This window comes from Sparus aurata, chromosome 20 (genome assembly GCF_900880675.1).
Source record: "Sparus aurata chromosome 20, fSpaAur1.1, whole genome shotgun sequence".
Classification (NCBI taxonomy): Eukaryota; Metazoa; Chordata; class Actinopteri; order Spariformes; family Sparidae; genus Sparus; species Sparus aurata.
In genome coordinates this window covers 17,869,302-17,884,483 of record NC_044206.1, presented here as the reverse complement: position 1 = coordinate 17,884,483, position 15,182 = coordinate 17,869,302, and the positions used below count along the sequence as shown (strand labels likewise).

General features: G+C 43.0%; 1 protein-coding gene across 2 annotated transcripts in view; it reads left to right on the top strand.

Annotated features, from left to right (window-relative positions):
• Window positions 1–15,106, top strand: part of adamts14 (ADAM metallopeptidase with thrombospondin type 1 motif, 14) — a 48,254-nt gene extending 33,148 nt beyond the window's left edge. For both annotated transcript variants that reach the window (XM_030399983.1, XM_030399982.1), the window contains exons 8-22: window positions 1,339–1,482; window positions 1,658–1,790; window positions 3,000–3,113; window positions 3,273–3,421; window positions 4,503–4,675; window positions 4,808–4,941; window positions 6,619–6,742; window positions 6,989–7,069; window positions 8,169–8,332; window positions 8,413–8,578; window positions 9,737–9,869; window positions 10,058–10,265; window positions 10,587–10,716; window positions 12,127–12,234; window positions 12,330–15,106. In XM_030399983.1, coding sequence (XP_030255843.1) covers window positions 1,339–1,482; window positions 1,658–1,790; window positions 3,000–3,113; window positions 3,273–3,421; window positions 4,503–4,675; window positions 4,808–4,941; window positions 6,619–6,742; window positions 6,989–7,069; window positions 8,169–8,332; window positions 8,413–8,578; window positions 9,737–9,869; window positions 10,058–10,265; window positions 10,587–10,716; window positions 12,127–12,234; window positions 12,330–12,910 — 2,542 coding nt within the window. In that variant the 3' untranslated portion in view covers window positions 12,911–15,106. The remainder of the gene's footprint in view (window positions 1–1,338; window positions 1,483–1,657; window positions 1,791–2,999; window positions 3,114–3,272; window positions 3,422–4,502; window positions 4,676–4,807; window positions 4,942–6,618; window positions 6,743–6,988; window positions 7,070–8,168; window positions 8,333–8,412; window positions 8,579–9,736; window positions 9,870–10,057; window positions 10,266–10,586; window positions 10,717–12,126; window positions 12,235–12,329) is intronic.
• Window positions 15,107–15,182: the final 76 nt, after the last annotated feature.

Sequence of the window (15,182 nt, the reverse complement as noted above, 5' to 3'; positions counted from 1 at the left end):
ATGTTTCATAGTAATTACATCTTCAGATGGATCTGGGTTGTCAAGTGGCAGGTTGTATCCCAATGATTCATTTCCGAACCATCACTTAATATCACTGTAATAAGCATGAACTGCTCTTTAGAACAAACCAGAAACTTCTCGTCTTGTCACATCCCACTGGGAGACTGTTGGAGGGCGTTACCAGATCTCCTCATCCCCCTCCGGAGAATGTGCCGGTTCACTGTCAGTACAAAGAAAAGAAAGACGTCAGCGGCACTGCAGAGGGGCCGAAGTCCTGCCCCCTCTCCTCTTCCATTAGCTAGATTCCATTTAATCATTCTCTGTGAACAATGTGTCCCTGCGGGTTCCTCTTTTCAATAATCAAAAAATTCACAAGTACGGACCTACCGCCGTAATGGCTGGTAAGATTCAAACGAAAGCTCTTGTGAGGCTTTGCCAGTGCCTGATGAGATGTGGTGATACAAGCCCAGCCTGAATGTGAATAGAAAAACGCCTTTGTGACTGGAGTGGTTTCGGCGACGGAGCTGTCAGTGGGTGAAGCCTCGGTGCTTATAGATCACATCCTCATCCCCCTTTTGGACAACGTTTTCTTCTTATTTCAGGACAAAGAAATGGCAAATGAAGCTTCTTAGGACACCAAAATCCTGCCCCCTCCCTCCTCATCCTCCTCCTCTTGTTCCACTTGTCTCCCTAAGTCAGTGACATTTCATTTCATCCACCTCTCTGAAAGGCGTGCCTGGTGTTTACTGTTCAAAAGTTACATTTATTTCGTTAGCAATGAAAAGATAACACACACACATCCGCCCACAGTCTCATCTCTGTCATGTTCGACTGCAGTCTATTTTAATTTTTCGCCTCTCGATTGGCTCATTCCGTCCGAGAGGTGATGTTTGAAAAAGTAAGACATTATCATCTTGAGGAGAGCCACAGTGATATTCATGCCATAGGTATCTAATTACCCATCAATAGGAAGAATTATGTATTCATTATTATCATTATGAATTTAAGTTACGTTTTTCTTTGAAAAGTATGTTTTGTAAAAGAAACCGTCTGGTGTTTTGGGAAATATGCCAAACGTATCAATGTATCAGCATTTACTGTTGATGTAGGTAAAAGATTAAATAAATCCATGTTTTTTCTATGAGGAAATAATTATAATAATAACTTTTCATGCTTGAAAGTTTCACATATTTTTCTCACATTTCAGTCAGGACTCGTATTTCAATCTAACAGGGCAAACTGTTGTGACTCTGCTGGTCATCATTTTCATCCGTGTTGTGCATTTCCTGTCCAGTAAACCACCATTTATTTGAAAACCGCATTTTTTTCCCCCGCTAGGCTCGGCATGGAGCACGACGGCCAGGGGAATCGCTGCGCGGACGAGACCAGTATGGGCAGCATCATGGCGCCCCTCGTCCAGGCGGCTTTCCATCGCTATCACTGGTCACGTTGCAGCAAGCAGGAGCTAAATCGATACATCCAGTACGTTGTGATTATCGCAGGTCATCAGCTCGCACCATATTGGTTTGATGCTGCCCGGCTTATGTGTGGAGCAGCTCAGTAATATGTTATTGATTTCTTGTTTTAATGTTCTCCTATTGTGTCTGTTATCCAGATCTTCACATGTATGACTCAATTATTCTCGTCTTAATCTCAGCTCCTATGACTGCCTGCTGGATGATCCCTTTGAGCACAAGTGGCCAAAGCTTCCAGAGCTCCCCGGGATAAATTATTCAATGGACGAGCAATGCCGCTTCGATTTCGGTGTGGGATATAAAATGTGCACTGCTGTAAGTCCCCTTGCACCATTTAATTGCCAGAGCATTGATTGATATATGTATTCCTTTGAGTCAGCAGTAACACCGAGGCCTCCTTGATGGTTTCTTACGCGATTGGAAAAGCTGTCAAAGTTGCAATGTGTAAGATGTGTATAGACAAGGAATATATAGACACATTTCAGATGCCCTGGGGGCTGTAATAATCTGCTGCATCGATTATTCTGTGAGTCACTGGGGTAGCCTCATGTCAATCCCCATCGACGGGCTGAAAAACGAGGGGCAGGGACGTGCACATTCTCACTAAAGGGCAGGGGCAAAAAAATCAATGAGCAGAGTGAAAAGTGATTAGTGTCACGTCATGTCACAGATTTACACCAGTTTATGCTAGAGGGTGAATTATTCTATGTTCTTATTTGAGAATAAAAATGTAAGTAATTTTGAAATACTCCTTTAATGTCACATTTTTGGGGAGTAGGTCCACCTCTATCCCGCTTTGATTTCGAAATCCTCCCTATTGTATTATGGAGATGTCAAGGTATGGCAGGGATGTCCGCTCAAATTAGCATGCAAACCAGCTGACCTGTCTCTCAGTGCCACTTCGTAGGAGATTGATTGAGTCTGATGGCTCCCATGTAGTTTCAGCTGGGAGGTGTTCACAAGTGATGAGTCTGCTACGTAGAGTTCTCTTTGCTTTTTTAGTCTAATACACAAACAAAATGAACAAACAAAAAGTCAAGATATAAAATGTTATTGTACCTTTTTTCCTTAATAACCAGAAAATACAGCCGCACACCGTCTGACCTCAAGTTTTGCTCTTTTACCAAACACTTAACCTCATTCAAACTTAACGCGAGTTAGTAAAACTCGCTCCTCTGCTGCGTCATATATCTCTCCAGTTGAGTCATTTTGTCCTGGTTGTCATTAGTCCCGGTCAGAACAGCTATAAACTACACCTCTACTGTATCCCCCATATGTCAGACTGACCTGTGTCAGAGTGTGTGTTCAGTCCCAGTCTTGTGTCCAGACGCTAGCTCCACAGCTTACTCAGCTAACTAACTAAGAGTACAGCAGTGAGCAGCAGTTGGTAGTTACTCCTGTGATCGATTCCCCCCACATTTTTGGAGCTACCTTCGAATTCTGGTGTGAAAGGGGTGAATATCTTTGCCTCCAGTATGAAAATGCTAAATAAAGGCATTTGTTTACTTATACTTGTTTATATAGTTTCGGACCTACGACCCCTGCAAGCAACTGTGGTGCAGCCACCCCGACAACCAGTACTTTTGTAAGACCAAAAAAGGTCCTCCGGTGGACGGGACGGAGTGCGCACCAGGAAAGGTAGGAAACGTCTTGAACTCTGATGTACTCATGTGCAGTAATAGCATCGTGGAGCTCTCTGATGAAAGGAAGTAAGAGAAAATCACGGTGTTTTCAAATGTCACCGTCTTTTAGTCTGGGCTTCTTTGACCTTTCTTCCTGTCTGTGGGATGATTTTAGTGGTGCTTCAAGGGCCACTGCATCTGGAGATCCAGCCAGCAGCCTCAGGGCCACGATGGGAGTTGGGGCTCCTGGTCGAAGTTCGGCACCTGCTCCAGAACGTGCGGCGGTGGGGTCCGCTCCCGCAACAGGCAGTGCAACAACCCACCGTGAGTGCTGCGGCGGCGCGGAGTACTCGCCGCTGCGAGATGGTTTATGTGTTCTGTGTGTTCATCCGGCGGAAGATGACCTGCTGTAAAAAGTGTGAGCGCAGAGCTGGAGAGCAGGGCTGGCGATGGTTTTGATTGAGTTTGAAGAAAACGTTAAAGAGTTAAGAGTCTGAGCTAATGTGTTAACCAAACATGATATAATGGAGCATGTGTATTGTCAGTATTTAGGCACAAATCGTCCATTTTAAATGTAATGATGAGATATGACAAAACAGAGTTGCTGTAATTTAGTTTGGCTTTCTCAGTCTACAGTGACCAGCAGGCACCGGGTTGTTTAAAAGGCCTCTCAGCCGACACTTTGACCTGTCTTCAGATACGGTCACGTTAGGCACGTATTTCCTGTTTCAGTATAAACACTGACCCTGCAGATGTGCACAGTTCACCAATAGAAACACTGATGCACTGTGTTTGGGAAATGTCTGTATCATCAACACTACCTCGGAACAAACTGCAGCCCTGCTCTCCCATACGCTGTTTACAGCTTGCGATCACTTTGATCAATATTTATTTATCGCACATGATCGGCTCCATGACATCGCATCCTTTTCTAACGGTGTATTTACAATGACGTCAGCGATGGGGATTCGGGGCTTTGCGTAGTGCCGTCAGTGTAGAAAAATAAAATAAGCAGGCTAAAAACTGAAGCAATTAGACATTAGGCCCCATACTTACACTACAATCCCCCAATGCGTAGCACAAAGCTGGGTCGATGGACGAGTTGCTCATTGCTGGAAGACAAATAATCTCAGAAAACAACAAACAAGTATGACATTTAGGGGAAAAAAAAAAAAAAAGTGAACCAGATATAATTAGTTTGTAGTACACGCTACAAAATCGTATGGTACTTAAAAGGTTATTATGGGATTTTCTCTAATTACTTGAGGACTAAGTGCACATATTTGTTCCCATTCCTTTTTAATCAATGCTTTGAGTGAGGAGGGATCTTGTTTCCTATGGGTCTTTGGAAATATCATGATTGTCTTGTGAAGCATCCTTTTTTTTTGTTTTTGTCACCCCTCAGGCCTGCCTACGGCGGTCGAGACTGCCCCGGCTCCACTTTCGACTACCAGATGTGCAACACAGAGGAGTGCGCTGGCCCGTACGAGGACTTCCGCTCTCAGCAGTGCGTCCAGAGGAGCAACAAATACCACAAAAACATCAAGCACACCTGGCTGCCGTACGAGCACCCAGATGGTAAGACTGTAAAAGAGCAAAGCAAAGCACAAAAAGTGGGAAGATGACATTTGCAGGAGGCAGATCTGTTTGTTGGATCCTGAAGATGCGAGGCACATGTGTGTGTGTGTGTGTGTTTTTTGCGTTTTGCAGAGGGTCGTAAGTGCGAGCTGAGCTGCAAGTCAAAGGAAACAGGAGAGGTGGTGTTTATGAACCAAGTGATGCACGATGGGACCCGCTGCAGCTACTCGGAGCCCTTCAGCGTGTGCGCTCGAGGAGAGTGTCTGGTACGTCTCTACTAAAACTACATGCAACACCAACTCAAGCTCTGGACATAAAAAAACAGAAAACAGAAAAACTTTATTTAAATTACGCCTTCTGTTTCTCCCTCATTAAATAACACAGAAGCTATAAATACGCTCATATTGTTTTAATTGCAAAAGTTGAACTTCTACTAAACTGAAAAGTCTGTGTGTGCACAAACTCAATTTGGCTTCCAAACTCGAATTGATCAAACTCTTGCTCAGAAAGTCACGTATACACACAGTTTCGGAGGGTCTACTTTCTTTTTTATGTTGCTGCTATTTTAAAGTAAATCATTGCTTATTTCTAATTAGGTAAACTGGGCAAACATTTGATACTCTGTAACCCTGTACTTCGATGTGTGTGGTTTTGTTAACTTGGTCATGCTAAAAGAGAAAAAAATTTATATCAATATTAATTAGATGGATGGAAATTGAGCACGCACAAATGTCAAGGTACGAATAAGTTTCATATCTGCGCAAAAATAGCCTTAATAGCAGGTGTTTATCTCATCACTCTGAATGTTAATTTATTAATCTAATAACTTCTCTGCACAACCTAGTGATCAGTTCTCCCGTCCGCTGTCTCCCACCGGCTGTCAATCAGAGTCGTGTCGCGCTTTAATAACTCCCACCCCTTGACTTTTGTGGGAATAAAGTGCTGGGGTTGCCTGGGTGGCACAGCTAGACAGAGAGAGAGCGAGAGATAAGACGCCATCTTTCTGTTGTCGCAGCAGCTCAAGAGTCATAAGCAGAAGGAAAACAGCGTTTGAGTGATCGATCTAAATGAAAACAAGACAAAAATAATCATAGTAGTAAGAAATGATGATGATAAGATTATATACACTCTATTAACCTTTCACTTATATTACAGATATGACCAATGGATGTACAATTTGCACATTGTAATTGCACCAATATACACTTTAATCCTTAGGGGAACACTCACAGCAGCAGTACACAAATAAACCACACAGAATGGTGCAAAAAAAAACCAATTATCAAAAGTGCAAGTATGAAAGGGAGGGCTTCATGTAAATGTCACGTAGACATTAGGCGTGCAACATGGACGTAGTCAATCTGAGTTCGATATGAAATGTCTGCACATTTATCACTCTGCACAGTGAAGGTCAAAGGTCAAAGGTCCAGGTGAAGTCATAACACGCAAAAGACATTTTGAGGTGAATTTCAAAATATCCCACTGCAGATTTTACATCATTTTCTGTCAAGTGGCATCTCATCACGTCAGCTCTCATCACTCCAGCAGTCCTGAGACCGTTGTTAGAGTGTGTTTTGGTGATGTAAACAGTGTCCTCGGATGGAGCTATGCAGATATTTGATGAGTAATCTGTAAATAAATGTCATCTCTGCTCCAACACAAACACGTGCAGACATTATTTCGTCTCCATGCTCATCTCCGACGTTAAAAAAAAGGCTTTTTTTTGTTGCAGACCAGCTGCTCGGTGCTTTAACCGCTCTCCCGTTTTGTTTTGTTTTTTTGGTCCGGGTGTGTTTCCAGCATGCATCATCATCAGGCTCCGAGCCAGTTCGCCTGCAGTGTGTTCTGATGGCATAATTTTCCCAGCGGAGTCATCTCAGTCTGTGTAGAAGTCAAGCTGATTTGACTGACTTGTCTCCGCTCTTTTTTTCCCCCCCTCGCAGCACGTCGGCTGCGACAAGGAGGTCGGCTCGTACAAACAGGAGGACAAGTGTGGAGTGTGTGAGGGGGATAACTCGCACTGTCGCACCGTGAAGCTGACTCTCACCAAGACCCCAAAAAAGAACGGTAAATATCGCCTGCAGACCAGTGGTGAGCTCAGCAGCTCTGCTTCACATGAGCTGTTATATAAAGCTCATTATCGTGCACCCAGAGACCTTAACCACATGTTGCCAATCATCTGTTTGACCCAGTCTTTTCTTGCACCGAACTTTCTGTTACAGTGTTAGCACATGATTAGCCGCTATCACAGATCGGAATTAGATGTCTGCCTGCTGTTCAAGGCCCTCCCTCTCTGTCTGTTTGTCTTGTTAGGACTGCTGAAAATGTTTGACATCCCAATAGGAGCCCGTCACATCGTTATCGAGGAGAACGAGACCTCCCCTCATATAATTGGTGAGTGTCTCCTCCTGTCTCACCGTGTTTTTGTTTTTTTCACACCTACGTAAAAAGGCAGGATCACAACAGATGCTGGGTTACAGAATGTGTTTGTGGATTTATCTCAAAAACACAGTGACCAGTTTTTTTTTTTTTTTTTTCAAAATGTCACATTTTTCTTGTTTGTGGAGTGTGTGTTTGTGTTTCTGCTGTTGCCGGGGTTGTTTACCTTGTTGTAAGACCTGCTGTGCAACTGCACTGACTGGCACGGACCAGAGCAGAAGGTCACCATGTCGACTTCTTTACTCATTAAAGGGTCAGTTCAGCCAAAACACAGAAAAATAAAAAAAATTATTGAGCTTCATTTCATCCAGGATTAAAACAAATTATTCGCAGCATCCAAGGGTCACCTCCAAATTTGATTAATGGTTGGACTTTAATTTCATAATAATATCACTTTTCTGTCTAAGGACCCGATACCGTGAGTGAGACTGCTGTATCTTTGAGTAACTTGACTTCGGATTTAAACCGAGATTTAACAAAACCTTATTATCTCTGCAGCGCCGCTGATGAGTCACAAAACAAGTGCTGTTGTGATTGTGCTGGTGTGAAGAGGACTATTTGTTTTTCATTCGAGCAACACTGGAGTGCTAATTACTTTTCCATTTGAGCTACTTGTCACTGATTAGGTGTGTGTTGACGAAGGCCTTATCCTTCAATGCGACGTGTCAGAAGCAATAAGAAGTAATGCGACCGGTGCTCTGAAATTTCCTCAGGTGCGAGAAGGTGTTGCAGGCTCGCGTCTCTCTGCCGTGTGTAAGACTGGCTCGCCCTCCCCCTCTCCTCTCCTCTTTCCCCCCCTTTCCCTCTCTGGCTTTTATTAGCTCATGGGAAGAAGAGATGACACACAACTTGGACTGTTGGCTTACCACAGCACCAAACATCTCAAAATACGTACTGACGCGCTCTCTCTCCGCCTTTAAAGGAAAATCTCAGCGCTGTTTGGCAGTGGGGAGGTTTCTGTTCTAAGTTTCGAGATTTTTTTTTAATGAATGAATGACATTCTTTCCCACCACACTTGCTCAAAGAACTGTTTTTTTTTTCTTTTCACTGACAGCTGTGAAGAATCAAGTTACTGGAAACTTCATACTGAATGCAAAGAGCGAAGACGCCGAATCAAGGACCTTCATCGAAAATGGGCTACAGTGGGAGTATACGATAGATGCCGCGAAGGAGACGCTGAAAACAAGCGGTCCTCTGCATGAAGGCATTGTCGTGCTGGTGAGTGGGACTGCATCCCTCATCTTTTTGCATTTTCCTGAATTTCATTGTCTAATAAGCTTTTCCTCACCTCGTCACAGGTCATTCCCATGGAAGAAGATGCAAAGATCAGCCTGACGTACAAGTATATCATACACGAGGACCTGCTACCGCTGATCACCAACAACAATGTCCTTCTGGCTGAGCTTGACACGTACGAGTGGGCGCTGAAGAGCTGGTCTCAGTGCTCCAAACCTTGTGGGGGAGGTCAGTGAGTTTTCTTTTCAAATAGGTAAGCAGTTTAAGCTGCAAGTCAGAGCTTCAGTTAACCCACGCAGAAAATGACAATTCGGTTATTATCTACCCACCCTCACGGAAAGATGGATGGAGAGTGTTCCAGTTTTGTAGTCCGCAAAACATTTCCTGAGCTTCGCAGCAAAACAGCGTTCTGCGGAACATTTCACGTGGATGGGGACTTTATTTAATTTCATTATTTCATTAAACAAAAACAACTGAAAGAGTAAAAAAAAAAAAAAATGGCTCCATTCAGCTCGTCCAGGGTCATCCAAGTCTCTGGGTAAATGAGAATTAAAATTGATTTGAAAAGACGTTTTTTTTTGCTTATCTGCTACAATGACAATCTTTTCAAACTTATTTTAGATCCTTGGGCTTATGAAATTTTGGCAAAAAAAACATTTTCTATGTTTTTTCTTTACCTCCACCAAGATGGTTCTGTTTCCACCCTTGTCTGCTGTTGGTTTGTTGGTTTGTGGGCTGAATTACACAAAAACTACTGAACGGATTTCCATGAAACTTGGATAGGTCTCGGCCCAAAAGAGACCCCATTAACTTTTTGTGTGGCACCCAGAATTTGGGGGCATTTTTCTCCATTTCTCAGGGAATAACGCATTGATCTTGATTGTGATCTTGATAAAAAAATCTGGTGTATTAAGGTGGCTGGTATCTATGAGTGAGTACAGTTTGGCACCGATATAGGGGACCGTTGGGCTTTGGCAGAGATATGGACTGTACTGGGTGCCATTCTGGTTTTCATTTGTTTTTTGATGCATTTTTTTTTTTAAAAGTCCCAGTCTAGTTGAGGAGAATGCTACAACCAAGTGCCAAATCATTATTTTAATCATAGTTTTTTCAGTTTGAAGATTTACTTCTTTTCTCTGTTTTCAGTTTTTGTAAATCTTTATTTTCATTGTTGATCAGAATAAAACCACTTGAAAATCAACCAAATTAAAGGCACTTTGGGCCTTTGGGCCACATTTTGTTTACTAATCAATGAATGGATAACCAATTAAAGATGACCCTGGTGATTCAATTTAATGTTAAAAACATTGGTGTATTTTTACTATGCTATACGTCTGTGTAACATTGAAGAAAGATTAATTACCCTAACTTTTTGCCATCCGTCAGGCATACAGTACACAAAGTATGGATGCAGGAGGAAGAGCGACAGCCGTTTGGTGCATCGTAACTTTTGTGAAACCAGCAAAAAGCCCAAACCCATCAGAAAACGCTGCAATGTTCAAGAGTGCAGCCAGCCCACGTAAGTGAACTCAAACTATGGTACAGTCGTACTTTTATATTTCTGCAGCGTAAAAAGTGGTGCTCATAGCTTTGCCTCCATATGCCCACCCTCAAATGACATGAAATTTTAGAGTTATTGTATGCACCAGTGGAGGAAAAAAAATGTAATTGCTGTGTGACAAGAAAGCCTTTTCAACCTGCTGACAGGTGGGTGGTGGAAGAGTGGAGTCCCTGCAGTAAGACCTGTGGAAAGCTCGGCTACCAGAGCAGAGTGGTGCAGTGCATGCAGGCGCTCCACAACGGCACCAACAGGCCCGTACACAGCAAACACTGCACCGAGGATCGTCCCGAGATGAGGCGAGCCTGTAACCACACCGTGTGCCCTGCCCAGTGGAGGACAGGGGCGTGGTCTCAGGTGAGCGAGGAGGAGGGGCCACCAGCACCAGCTGTTCTTAAGCCAAGTCATAACAAACTAGTTTAGGCACCCAAGATTAAAGGGCCAATATGTAAGAGTTTTAGTTGAAGAAAAAAAATTAAATCATCAATACTGATGCTCAACGTTGACATATCCCGTCATGGCACCATTCTCAAACACAAATGACCAGTTTGGATGTATGTATTGATACTGAACTGTTGTATGTGGTCGACCCTGTCAGCGTCAAGAGCTGTGACCTCATCAATAATTAAGTGTTCGCGTTTCCTGCAGTGTAAACATGTGTGTCTCTGTCTATTTCAGTGTTCGGTGACCTGTGATGAAGGGATTCAGCAAAGACAGGTGGTCTGCAAAGCCAGCGACAACACTATCGGGGAATGCGAGGGCGAGAAGCCGGAGACAGTCCTCATCTGCAAGCTGAGTCCATGTCCAGGTGAGATCCGATTGCGTGCAACAAGGGAATAATGTCCGCCGTATTCAACAGCTTAACAGATTCGTTCCCTGACACTTTTTCACGATGCAGTAAGACTGACTGTAAAGAACTGGCACAAACATCCTGTTTTCTTTTGCAGAACATGTGGGCGGTCGATGACAACTGCATCCTGCTAATTACTCTAATTCGTCTCCAGCTATAAGAAATGGCATAAAAGATACCCCACATAGTACATGTTGTTTTTCTGAGTTAGAAGTTGTCCCACAACCTGATCAAACTGAACTCATTTTACTTTTTTTTGCATGATAATTGCCTCAGTAAGCTGAACAGACTGTTACATTTCCTGCAGATGGAAATGCTAATTAAATCTGTCGCGTCCACAGTGAAAAGAATTAACTCGCCTACATCTCTTTTGTGAAAACCGAGCCAAACTGGAGATGTTTTTCTTCAGGACGAGTGTTGGATAATCTTACTTTTAAAGCTCTTTCACTGAACCTTTCTTTCCTTACTTAAACTGTCTGTAGTCTTTGCACTATTCTAACATGGGCGACACTCGTTTGGTCGAAATAAAACCCTTACAAGGTCTTACTGATAACATTCAGCCACTGAATGTAGCGTCCCATTTCCGCCCTACCATTGCTTTCACGTCAAAACAGCCCTGTTGTTAGAGTCATCTGCTCCTTCAAGTGGCTGCAAGTCGGTGCACTAGCTAATGTTGCTAACGCTAGCTAACTTTGCTAATGTTACCGAGCAAATGCCAACTCGCAGACGATCTCAGTATGGCTTTTTTCCACAAACTCGCAACAACCAAGACTTTTGACCACTGACGAAACACAGATATCGCCTGATACCAATGGCATCGTGCTATTGGCTCAAAAACAACTGTCAGTTTTCTTACACCGATAAACAAAATAATCATTTTGACCCCAAAGAATATTTTAAGATTGATTAAAAATCATAATGTTTATGTACAAAGAGACTTTTACTCATTTAAAAATGTAATTTAATGTTATCCATATGACTTTTAATCTAGGAGCTTCTAAATAACTCAAGGGACACTGTCTAAACTCAAAGATGTTTCAGCCTCTGTGTCATAAACATCTGTGCTCCGAGCTTTTTCTATTCTTGCTTCCTCTTCAAAGAGGGGAAAGGCCTCCTATTTTTGTCCGTCTCCCTTCACAGGCAGTGAGAGAACACTGTCTGGGCTTTTTCTTCCTGTCAGAGACTAGATGAAACAGTCCAGGTTGTGCCCCACGTTTCTGTAAATAACACCAAGCTTTATTACAGGTCTCGAGCAACTCGGCTCTGTTTTTCTTACAGAAGCGAGAGGTTGTCAAGAGCTTTTCTGGGGGTGTTGTGGCTGCTGTTTAATGTCTGTTTTTCAGCCTAAATTGTGTCTTCCCCCTCCAGGACAGCCTGTGTCTTCCCTCAACATTGAAACGATGGACAACTCCACCATAAAAGATGAAGCCATACACCAGAGGGCTGCTGAAAACCCTGTTCACAAAATCTCTTCAAGTAGGTCAATATGTTCAGTTTCAGACACCAATCATCCAAAGAAGTGTTTTTATAAATCTTGCACTTATTGATGTTCTCTCACCTGTTATCACCAGATGAACCGTGTCTAGGGGATAAATCGATTTTCTGTCAAATGGAGGTCCTTGCCCGTTACTGTTCCATCCCTGGATATAATAAGCTTTGTTGCGAGTCCTGCAACAAGAAGGAAAGCCTTGGCATACATGATCCTGACCTCCAGAGCACCCCGGTGGCCCCTGTTGAATCCGACCCCTCTGCTCCTTCTCAACCCGCATCACCCACGCCTCATCTTCCCGCTACGACCCAGACCCTGCAGCAAACCACTAAAGCCATCGGCAGACGGCTGCGCTCCACTGCCCCGGTACCAACCACGGCCACTGCTGCCGTCGCTGCTGCTGCTGAAGCCTCGCCATCAACAGGTGCTGCTCCGCCCCAGGGTCCCACCAGCGACTCCTTCCTCACAGCTGGGAAGGGAGACTCAGACCCAGGGCCTCTTCTACCTCCAGGGCCGCCACAGCCCACAGCAGACTCCAATGGAGGTGCCTCTAAAGAGCACAGTCCAAACAGCACTTTAGGCCAAGTCGCTGCCAGGTCAAGAAGGGACGATTTAGGATCCGACAGGGACTCGAGTCACAGAACCCTGTCAGCTCCGAAATGAACAGTGAGCGATGTTGTGAACGTGCTGCTCAGTGAGACGGTCTCATACATCAGCTCACCTTTTTGCGGCATCTGATAGACTCGCAGTCTTGCCGCAGATGTTTTTCTTTCTTTTTTTTTCTTTCTTTTTTTTTTTTTTTACCAAGGTTTTTTTTTTTTTTCCATGCCAGTGAACTCAGACCAGACCAGAGATGGTTACCTCATCAAAACTCCGGAGTGATCTGTGTGCAGCGTCGCTCTGCCCTCTGTGCTTCGAGTACGAAACGGAAGAAAAAAAAAAAGTTGTCAGGTGCTGTAAACTAAAAAAAAACGACTACAAGACGTGTTCAAAATGTGATGACTGCATTGCTACATTCATGTTTTTATCTGTGTACAGTTGTGTAAGCCTGTTTTTTTCAAGTGCATTAGAACTACTATTGAACTTGTATTGTGAACATGTGAGGAGAGGTCAAAGGCCATGGCTTTAGAGGTGCACGTGTCAGCTATGGAAACTAGAGCGTGCCACCAGAATAGTTACGGACTCTGCCAGTGTTCTACGTTAATATAAGACATTTTAGTGATGCATTGAATTACAAAGTCAATTTGATAGAATATAGAATAGAATAGCAAAAAGTTAATTTGATGCCACTCTCATATCTGTACATCAGCGATGGAGCCAGAGCCAGCCAACAGGCACTTAGCTTAGCATAAAGACTAGAAACCCTGTTGAAAATGTGCCTAGTAGTAGGCAACACGTTTTTGGTTTCGTTACAGGACAGAAAAAGAAAATCAAGAAATAGCTACATCCCCCAAAAACCTTTTATTTCAGTATTCAGAAGTGTTAATGGAGCCCGGCAGTGTTTCCTCCTGAAGTGTCACTTTTAATGCTAAGCTAAGCTAGTCATTGGAAAGTGTTTTTGTTTTTTTTTCTCATTTTAGCCAAGCTGTTAGCCTGCTAAACTTTTTCTTTGCAGTATTTAGAGGTGTTGATAGACTTACTAATTTACCTTGTAATGGAGCCAGGTGAGGTTTCCCACTGCATCCTGTCTTTTAATGCTAAGCTAAGCTAATCACCTCATAACTTCAGCGCCACGTTTAGAATACAGGCATGAGAGTACTAAACATGAAAATGTCACGTTTATGGGCGCTGCCATCTTTCATCACGGTGTCGTCACCGCCTGGGTCATTTTCGAAAAGCTCGCAGCTATCAATCATGACATTCGACCCCCTTTTTTTTCGGCATCAAATGACTCATTGCATCCAAATTTATCAGAAAAATTAACTCACATCAGCATCATAAGAACTATCTGAGATGGCGAAACGCTTGGGGCAAACTTTGTTGACATGTATTTTGAGTCTTTAGTTTAGCCCGAGTCTCCTCTGGTAACAGAGATGGAGCCGGGTTATGAGTGGTACTGCAGCCAGCCACCAGGGGGCAATCAATATCTTTTGGCCTTACTTTTGAGCAGCCGCCATCCATCTTTTTATACCGTCAATGCATGAAATTGGTATCAATCACATCATCTAATTCTCAGCAAAAAAAAAAGTTGTTAAGTTGAGATTTTATTCTGGCTCATTTAAAAGCCAATGCGATTAATTAAGGTTAATTTATGTATGTAATTGTTTAGAAGTCTACAGTTATTCCAGTGGCACACTCCAGACTCCACAGCCATCACTCCTGGCAGGAAGCTTCTCGGCTTCTCTGTCCCCGGTGCTCTTTTTTTTCTTGTTCCCCAACCCAACGTACTTGTGATCATCCTCGCTGGTAAAAAAAAGAAAAAAAGAAAAAGAAATCACGACTGTTGTTAAGCCAACCCCACTGTAGCACTCCCTCTGTCTTGCCTTTGTGGAAAGTCAGTCACTTATGCAAAAAGATTGAAGAAAAAAACTCAACTATGTTATTTGTATTTTTTTTTTGTAACTGATATATTTTTCAGATAATAATGTATATAGTGTAAATTTCAAGTTATGAGAAAGAAATTAACAACCAGGAGTTAGAACGGAAAGTATGTTGCAATTGGAAAATACAGGCAATGCTGTTAAGTCTACAGACTGTGGTTGGTCATGCTGTTACACCATTCCTGCAGTGCAGTTCATAACATCATTATGTTTTATTGTATAGTTCTTGTATATACGTACGTGAATGAAAGCTTTAAATGTTAATATTTATTGAATTTTTAAGTGGTATGGAGAACAAAGTAAAACACATTTGAAAAAACTGAGTTGTTTGTTGTTTCACTTCTGTCTCTAGCCTCCGTTTGCTTTTTTTCACTTGGACCTGGGATTTATCTTAC